Source organism: Meleagris gallopavo, chromosome 3 (assembly GCF_000146605.3).
Source record: "Meleagris gallopavo isolate NT-WF06-2002-E0010 breed Aviagen turkey brand Nicholas breeding stock chromosome 3, Turkey_5.1, whole genome shotgun sequence".
Classification (NCBI taxonomy): domain Eukaryota; kingdom Metazoa; phylum Chordata; class Aves; order Galliformes; family Phasianidae; genus Meleagris; species Meleagris gallopavo.
Window position 1 is genome coordinate 29,619,313 of NC_015013.2, and position 10,103 is coordinate 29,629,415.

General features: G+C 40.7%; 1 protein-coding gene across 1 annotated transcript in view; it reads left to right on the plus strand.

Moving 5' to 3' along the window:
• The first annotated feature begins 3,119 nt into the window (after window positions 1–3,119).
• Window positions 3,120–10,103, plus strand: part of RPRD1A (regulation of nuclear pre-mRNA domain containing 1A) — a 54,066-nt gene continuing 47,082 nt past the window's right edge. Inside the window, exon 1 of the mRNA XM_031552700.1 lies at window positions 3,120–3,333. Coding sequence (XP_031408560.1) covers window positions 3,120–3,333 — 214 coding nt within the window. The remainder of the gene's footprint in view (window positions 3,334–10,103) is intronic.

The window sequence follows — 10,103 nt, forward strand, 5'->3', positions numbered from 1 at the left end:
TTACTTTTAATGATCTTTGATACATACCTTGAAAATAAGAATGTGTTATAAAACATTTTTTAGTTTAAATGCCATACGGTGCTTGCTATTCTTGCTGGATATCTGAAAAGTGTAACAGAGCAAGGTGCAAGAATCTAGGAAATTTCTGGAGCTTAGAAAAGATTCTTTACTGAAGGTGCTTGATGGGTCATCTGTTGGAGGTGCTCTGCTGGGTTCTGTACTTGTGGATAAAGAAGTACTCATTGAAGATGTGAGAGTCAATAAAAGTCTTAGCTGTGGTTACCATGAGAGAATGCCATGAATCTGAGATCTCTTCAAGATGAGCAAAGAGCGTCAAACTGTGGAGCTATCTGCTAGTTAGCCTAACCTCAGCCTCCAGGAAATTTCTGGAGCAAATCCTGGTGGAAACCATATCCAGGCACACAAGAGAGAGCAGGACAGCCATTCAGACAGGTCTTAACAGGCTGCCAGATAGTCAATAAGCTCAGGAGAGAAAAATGCAGAGCCCTGGGGCTGGAGGTTGTCTGGTTGAAAAGGAACTGTATGAAAAAGGACTTATGGATCAGCAAGCGAAACAAAAATGCGTGGCAAGCCTATGCAACTACTGAGGACCATCCTCTACTAGGCAGTATTACTGCACCATGGGCAGGTCAAGGGAAGTGATTCTTGCCCTTCGCTTGGCACTTGTGAGACCATGCCTGGAGATGTGTCTGGCTTTGTCTTCTGTACTGAGAGAAAAGCAAAAGTCTGAGAAAATCTCATGAAGAGACATGAGAGTGATTCAGGTGACATGCAAAGAAAGGCCAAGGAATTGAGTTTTTTTGGCTTGATGAAAAGAAGGTTACGGAAGGATCTAATTTCAGTATTCAGTTACAATGTAGACGAGCTCTACACTTTTTCTGAAGGTGTACAGGGACTGCCTGAAAGGTTGTAAATGAGTTGTAGCTAATGAACAAAATAGGAATGAAAATTTATCTGCCATTTCTAAACCACTACTGACATCTAGTTTCCAAGAAAAATATTAGCAGTTATGTTAGCACTAAAATTTATAAAATAGATCAGACTGTTTACAATGCTACAAATTCAGATATTTGAATGATCTGGATGGAAAAGTCCCAAATCCATAGATTTTGATAATAAAAATATGTGCATTTAATCCCATTCCACATTTGGTAATGTATCTTCTCAGTGGAAAGCACTGACATCATATCATCTCAGACATTTCTATGTCCGTGTCTGTGCTGTCAAGGCTAAATCATGAATTGCTCATTAAGGGCTGACTTCTTGATTGTCCAAGCATATTAACATGCACTCATGTGACCTTATGGGTGCTGTCTCCTTAAATAGAAAATCTTGGACTTTACTTGGCAGGTGCTGATTCATATTTAAGTCTTACTCTCTCAGACAAGTGATATGTAATTGGTCTGACTTCATAGAATCATAGAATGGCTTGGGTTGGAAGGAACTTCAATGATCATCTAGTTCCAACAACCCTGCTGTAGGCAGGGTTGCTGCCCACTAGATCAAGCTGCCCAGGGCCACTGCAAATCCAGTCTTTAACACCTCCAGGGCTGAGGCATCTACAGCATCTCTGGACATTTTGTTCCAGTGCCTCACCACCCACTGAGTAAAATATTTCACCCTTTTAGTTTAAAGTCACTCACCCTTGTCCTATCACTATCAGATTGTGTAAAAAGTTTGTCTCTCCCCTGTTTAAAAGCTTTCTTCAAGGCTGCAATAAGGCCTCCCTGGAGCCTGCTCTCCTCAAAGCTAAATAAACCGAACCCCCTCAACTTTTCTTCATAGGTGAAGTGCTCCACCCCTTTGATCATCTTCATGGCCTTCCTCTGGATCTGCTCCAACAACTCCACATCTTTCTTGTACTGAGGGTCTCAAGACTGGATGGAGAACTCCAGATAAAGCTGCACAAGGGCAGAGTAGAGGGGACAATGACACCCCTCCCCCACTGACTACCCCTCTTTTGATGTAGCCCAGAATACTGGGCTTTCTGGGCTGCAAGAGCACAGTGCTGGCTCATGTCCAGCTTTTTGTCCATCAAGACCCCTGAGTCCTTCTCTGTAGGGCTGCTCTCAGTGAGTTCTCCCAGTCTGTTCTCTCACATCTGGGATTGCTTCAATCCAAGTGAATTTGTTGAACCTCATTATTTTTTTGTGGGCCCACTTTTCAAGCCTGTCCAGGTCTTTCTGGATGGCATCTCTTCTTTCTATTGTATCAGCTGCACTGCTCAGCTTGCTGTCATCAGCCAGCTTGCTTGAGCTGCTCTGCTTTGCAGTGTTCCAAAGATGCTGGAGTGCTACAAAGACTTTGAGCCTCCTTCCCTTCACACTGGCTCCAGTTCTGACCAGACATCAGTGCCAAGGAAGATATGACACAGCACACTGTCTCTGTCAGCCGGAAGACGGGAAATGTCAGATGCCTTCAGGCAGCCAGTTTCCCAGAATTGCTACAGCACCCTCCCTTTCATACTCTCCTTTCAAACTTTTCTGCCTCCCGTCCATTACTTCACAAGAAAAAATGAAAGTCCCTCTTTCATAGAGATGAGGAGCATTTTCTCTAAATGGGCAGCAGCTGTGGTCAGATGTGCCAGGATGAGAGAACTATCCAGTGATGAAGCATATTGTGGCCTGGACCACCACCAGATAATATCAGCATGAGTGTTCACCACATTAAAAGCTGTACAAGTCTGAATAAACACAGACTTTTTATTGCATTTATAGCTGACTCTGATACAGAACTGGTTTTTCATTACCACTCTGAGACGATATTTTGAGTCAGATATGACAAAATGATACCATAGAGAACAAGTACAGCTGATGACCATATCACTAACAACTATGAGTAAAACTGAGACACGTTAGAGTCATGTTGCTGAGGATATTGCAAAAGCAACCTAAGAACTCTGTATTCTGCACAGGCTTCCTTCCTGCATACAATTTCCTTATTTATTGTTCTTTGCTCAAAGAGCAGGCTCAGAAAGACAGTTTTAGGATGAACAGATAAATATCCCTGGGAAACAGACATCTAGCAACCCCAGGTGTGCTTTTATTGTGAGGAAGACAGGAGCTGGCAGGCAACAGAAACACACATGGATTTCATCCATGGACCCCCAGGCATTTGGGGAAAATGTAACTACTGAAGTCATTGATATTTTTGGCAGCGTAACTGATGATTGGCGTGTAGAATATATGGTGATGGCTCTTCACACCTACATAGTAGACGCTAGTAGCAGACTTTACTATCTCCGCCTGCTCATTGTTCAGTACAAAGTTGGGGTTAAGCATCCTCCAGAAGAAAAAATGTCTTCTCCTTTTGGTATGATGAGACTGGAAAAAAATGTTTAGCCCTCCTCCAGGTGCTATGCCTTTGCCTATTACAGAAGATGCAGCTCATTCTCAGGTGGATCCATAGCCTATTGTTCAAAGTATCACTGAGCAAGCTGCATTTTGTGGTCGACTCTGTGTGGTCACTGATCATCTAGGAAAAACAGGTTCTCATTTACACTGAATACTGAAGGACCACACTGACACACAAGTTAATTTGAAGTGCTTAAATGATAGGAGAATAACCTTGTATAGCTGGACAACCCATTTGGATCCAAATGAACCCAGACAAGTAACATAAAACCTGCAGTGTTGATTTGTACTTAAGTGTGTGAAAGTACAAACCAAGTTGTACACGTACATCACACAACAAATGTGAATAGCACAGCCTAGAGCCTGTGCAGGGTCATTTATGAGGTCAGACCAGTCTGGGCAAGGGTTTATCCAGCCGGGTCTTGAAAATCTGCAAGAATAGAAACCACACAACCTTACTGGGGAAACTGATCAACTGACTGACCATGGTGAGGGAAGGGGGAAAAAAAAGAAGCTTTTCTATATACTTCTAGTTGTAATCTTCAATTTCAATTTATGACCATTGTCTGACAGCCTCTCATCATGCATATCCATGAAAAGCCTGGTTCCATTTTCTCAGTAACCTCTTTGTAAGTACTGGAAAGTTGCCATCAGGTTCCCCCAAAGGCTTATCCAAGTTAAAAAATGGCTAGTTCCCTCAGTCTCTCCTTTTGGGTTCTGTGCTCCAATCATCATAGTAGCCTCCTGCTGGACTTGCTCAAGTTTACAAACATTTTTCCTGAACTAGGGGAGATCAAAACTGAATGCATTATTCTAAATGTGGTTTGATGAGTGCCAAGTAAAGGTGAACAAGCTCTTCTCTCAACCCTCTGGCTACAGTATGCCAGCAGTCACCATCTTCAAAAACCATGAGCTGAGCATATAGAATAACTAAAAAAAAATACAGTGTCTATTCCCTACAGCTGAATGATCTCAGGGCAATGTGTCCTCTGCTGGGTCACAAATGTGAACCAGCCCATTTCATTTTATTTAAAATAAAACTTAAATTTGCATTTTCCAAAATTTCAAAGAACATTCTACACCTATTATCTCAATACATCACCGAGTTTTCCTTTTGTTTGCAAAGATAGCACTATTTATCTTTAGGAATGTGCTTTATTACTGTTACTAAGAGCTATATACACTCCAGGGCACATACTAATGATCCATTAATATATTGCTCAGATGTTTAAAATTACTCAGCCTAATGTTTCATGCCTTTCTGCACACCTGAGTTAATACATACCCTGAAGTGCTCTCTTGCCGAGTTACAGCACTCCCTTTACTAAGGAAAACTGGGACTTGATTACACCCATATATTAATCACAGTGTATGTTTTCATAGTATGACTTCACTTAGAAGTGTAATGATGAAGATGCTGGATCTACATAGCTGTTCTGGCTGAATGCCTGACACAGGAAACAGGGAAGGTTTTCTGCAGATGTCTTTACATCTCCACCACAGAGAGCTAAAGAAATCATAGAAATGCTAGGGATACATTTTTTGATTGTGCAATCTGTATAAAAAATAGGAATCCCTTGCTAGACCATATATACGTATCTCTGTGAGTGGTTGCTGTTAATCTCTTTAGCAACAAATAACTGCTGCATTTCATAAATTACATTAAAAGGTGAAGTGCTTTGTGGCAGGAACTCATTATTCACCCCAAGGTTTTTGGCTACAGTAGGTAGCTCCTGTAGCTGACTTGAATGGGCTTCTTCCTCCTATTTAAGCTTTCTTTTGTTCTCTGACTGCAGGACTTCAAGTTGATTCTCCCCCTACATTTTTTCAAATTTCTGTCTGTCAGGGATTTGCCTTCTTGTTATACAGTTAACAAATGTGTTTGATGTTTCTGACGGAATGACTCAGATGAATCACCATCACTCAGTCCGGAATTACTTTACAACTATGTTTCAGAGTCTTCACTTCTTGTTCCTTTGTCTGTCCTTACTGGGATATGCAACCAGGATCGTTTCCACAGATTTAGGATGTGAGGTGCACAAGCATACTGTAACAGACAGAAAAGTATTTAAAGTGTGAAACTCCAGAAACTGTTATACTGAGATATATTAAAGACCCTGCATGTTCTGAATGCTCAGAACAATAAAAAAGAACTGGTAAGTCTGTGATATATCTTTGAGATCCAGGCAGCAGCAACTGGTACGCTGACTGACACGAATTCTCAGGCAGAAAACAAGATTAGAGAAAGCCCATTCCTCCTTTAACACCACCATATCTCCTGAATGGGACAATTTGAAGGGAAAAAAAAAGCTACAAAAAAAAAAAGATAAAAATGACAAAACACTTCATACAGAGCAAGATATGTTCTCTGTTCTGAAGCAAGATCTGGTTTCTGTTTATGTTTATAGCAAGGAGTCACCAGGCAGAAGAGGAAAGTGTTGAATAAGTATCAGTACCATCTTAAATTTGTACACGGCTGATCAATTATGTCTACTAAACAACTATACACATAGATTGTTCCACTGCTCTATGTAATGAAGTCAAATAAGGGTTCCTAAATATTTCCAGTGAAGCACAGAATATTCCCAAAGCTAAACAAATCATCCAGCTACATCTCTGGACTTCAAGATAAAATGGCTTATAAAGGTGATAGCTGTCTGGGGGGACTACTTGAGAGGAGTGCCCTCAAGGAAGCAATCAAAGTTAAAATTGATTCTGAAACTAAGATATGTTCGTATCATCAAACCATGAAATGAGATACTTGGGGTCTGTGAACAGCAAAGTAGTCAGGTGGTATCCATACTTATTTTATATAGCATATATTTCTGGAATGCAGTGGTACAGAACTGCTCTATAGAGCAATCTCATGGAAGCCTCCAGACTTCACTGGGGCTCAATGACTTCAGCTGCATCTTCCAAAAGAAGATGATTGATTGATTGATTGATTTAGCATAACCTGGTTTGGAACAGCTGAATTGTGCTAAAGAAGATCTTGGCAAAGGGATGTGCCATTTCATAAAATTCAAAAAACAGCTTATGAACAAAGACAAACAGAAAAGCCTGCCCCAGGCGTAGACGAAGTACTATTCCAAGTAATATGTGCAAATGGAGTGTCTGAGAGGTGCCAGGCCCTCTCTGCCATGGGAAAGAAAGGAAGAAGTGAAAAGATAGCTGGGACAGAGAGCCTGCAGAAGCAAATTTGTTAACTCCCACTGCTAAAAGAATGGAAGAAATAGTGCCTGCTGCTTTGTGAGGGGCCCTCTGCTTCTTCAGCAGCACCTCAGTGCACTCAAGGGCAAGCTATTTTTTGTGACAGTGGCAGAAGTACTGCAGGTAACTGGGGTGTGACCATTTTGTTGTTCTGGGCACTCTTTCAACCAATGCAAACTGCATTCTTTGCCCAATCTTTCAGCTTCGTCTGGCTTCTCTATCTTCATACTGCAATCTAATTCTTCCTTTTCTTGTCAGCTTCAGAGAAAAACACTTTAACCCATATTACCTTATATTTTAGTTTTCTACCTTTAAAAATACTTGGTGATAAGTTTTGGGGCAGTTTCATTTTGATCATGGCTCCAAGAGCACCGAGAGGTAAGCCCAGCCACATTTCCTGAAGGGCAAATCCAAGGAATAAACTGAAGTGATTTGGGCAGATAATGTGCACAAATACAGGCTTGTGCCTGGGAATGATTGCCGTTGGGAGAGTACTATAGCACAGTCAAGACACTATGTGTCCCAGCATCTTGGCAAAGCAAACTCTTCTCTTTGAACTGACTGGATGACCGAAATGCTCAGGTATTTGGAAAACAAACAAAGAAAAACCAAGATGCAGTGATGTGGACTGGTATTTTTTTGATTCTTTTATTTTCTCCATAATGCACCATCAGCTCCCTAGTGCTTGAACACTCCCTGTGATTCTCTCAAGTTAACAAAACTCAAAACTTAGATGTCCTTGGATGAGGGAAAATGAAAAACATAAAATCTACTTCATTTAGAAATGAAAAAATTATTAACTATAGTTAGGTTATTATAAATAAATATTTATAATAAAATATCTATATCTTAGCGTGAATAAGTTTTATTTATAAATAGCACGTATTGTGAGGATGCTGTAGAGCCTCTAGGTAGCTTCAGTCTGAAAGGTAATTACAGCTTTGAAGTATCTGGAGATTTCAGGTCCCTTGTTCTACAGAAATATCAACTAAGTAATTTCTCTACAGCTATCATCTTAAACTTGCATTGGACTCACCCCGCAAGGAGCAGGAGAACACAGTTGACTACCACCAATCCATGGTAATCAGACAAAAGGGAAGCAAAGCATAATTTTATTCTTAGGAACAGAGGAAAAGTGTTTTTACAGTTTGAACACAGGAATGGGTGAGAGAAAACATCTATTTGCAAGTCTGCCCCTGTGGACACGGGTGAACTTTCCAAAGGCAGGTGAATAATTCATGCACTGTTTCCAAATTAAAGCTGAGATTTTCAAAACTCCACAGCAAACCAACCTGTGAATACTGACTGTCTGAGATTCACTTTGCGTAAATTTCATGGTAAATTTCCATGCACTGACTGGATAAGCATGGCTTTCAAAATAAGATTACTGATGCGAGCATTTATGATTACAAATTTAATATGTGCTATAAAGATTTATGAGGAAACTAAAATCTCAGTTTTGCTGTATAGTACAAGTTATATCATGAATAGATTATAAATCACTCCCTTGGCATTTAAATATATTCATTCACAGAATAATTACCTATCTCTGGGGATTCATTCCTGTTTGTTTTTTCTTATCTTTCCTGCTTTAACTTCTAAATTTTACAGTTTGTTGCCAAGTACTTTTTAAACCAGTCTTGTAGGTGATGAAATTGCTTATTGTTCCATAGTTATCCAAAAGTTTTCCCATTAATGTCAGAATACATGCCTCTCAAAAGCCATATTTGAATGATAGGTACTAAATTACCATTCATATTTCATTTTTCTAATACATGCACCTCTGTTAGCTCTGTATTAATTTTACTTCACTGGCCAGTTCTACTTGACCAGAGTGTCCTCTGCTGTACATTGCAAAAATAGCAATGCATTAGAATTTCTTCCATTATTGGTGATCCAAATGAAGTAAACTGAGAGAATATGAGGCTAATTGGAGATCTCTGAAGATCATCACTTAACTTTCTCTCCCAAGTGCATTTCTTTAAAATTCCTTCTAGTTCCTCAGATGTCATCCATGCCACAGATACATGTTTTTTTTGTGAATAGAATTCACATGAAAACCTCATAACACTCCCCATTCACCATTCACAAATGTTTTTTTGTTGTCTGAAATGGAACATTTCACCAAGAACCAGTATTAGGAAAATTACCTGAAAGTAATCATCTGGGCCATCGTCAGACATGAGATAGAAAATTTTGTTAAATTTTAAAATATAGGGTTGTTTGTTTGTTTGTTTGTTTGTTTAACTAGCTTTCTGCTGTTTAGTGATGACAAACTGGATGTGTGAAAGGAACATTCTGTTTAAAGAGTGGATGTCCCAATAGTAAGTTATACACGTTAAACATGTATGAGCTTACGTGCATTACTGCTCTTTCTGAGAAGAAATTTTTCCTAATATTCAACCTGAACCTCTCCTGCTGCAACTTAAGGCCATTACCTCTCGTTCCATCACTGTTACCAGGGAGAAGAGTCTGACCCCCACCTCGTCACAACCTCCCATCAGGTTATCGTACTGAGTGGTAAGGTCTCCCCTGAGTCTCCTCTTCTCCAGACTCAAAAATCCCAGTTCCCTCAGCAGCTCCCTATAAGACTTATGCTCCAGACCCCTCACAGCTTCACTGCCCTTATCTGGACATGCTCCAGGGCCTCAATGTATTTCTTGTAGTGAGGGGCCCAAAACTGAGCACAGTACTCGAGGTGCAGCCTTACCAGTCCAGAGTATAGAGGGATGATCATTTCCCTGCTCCTGCTGGCTGCACTATTTCTGATGCAACTAGGATGCCATTGGTCTTGGCCACGTGGAAACAGTGGTTCCATTGGAACGTGGAAACAGCTGGCTCACATTCAGCTGGCTGTTGACTAATAATACCCCGGATCTTTTTCCCCCACGTAGCTTTCCAACTGCTCTGCCCCAAGCCTGTTGTAATGCATGGGGTCATCGTGGCTGAAGTGCAGGACTCGGCACTTGGTCTTGTTAAAGCTCATACATTTGGACTCAGCCCATTGATCCAACCTGTCCAAGTCCCTGTTGGGCCTTCCTACACTCAGGCAAATCAACACTTCCTCCCAACCTGGTGTCACCCCACACACTGACTAAGGGTGCACTCAAGCTCCTTGTCCATGTCATCAATAAAGATATTAGACAGGACTGGCCCCACTACCAACCCCCCAGTAGAACACCACTAGTGACTGGTTGTCAGCTGCATTTGGATACTGGAATTCATCAGAAGATAGTTAATGCCAGAGACTTACACAGACAAAATAAAACAACACACACACAAGAAAGAAGCCACAAAATTTTTAAGTACGAGGCCAGGCTGATTTGTGAAGGCTGTATAGCAAACATGTAATACTATGTGCCCTGCATCACAAAGAGCTTCTTAACCTGCGAGGTTTAAGAAGCTGGAACGCCCAGTTTGCCTCGGGCCCTATGCGTGTCAGTTTTCTGTTATTTCCCAAAACCAAAAGAAGACTCTCCCAACTCTTTTTTTTTTCTTTTTTTTTTCTTTTTTTTTTCT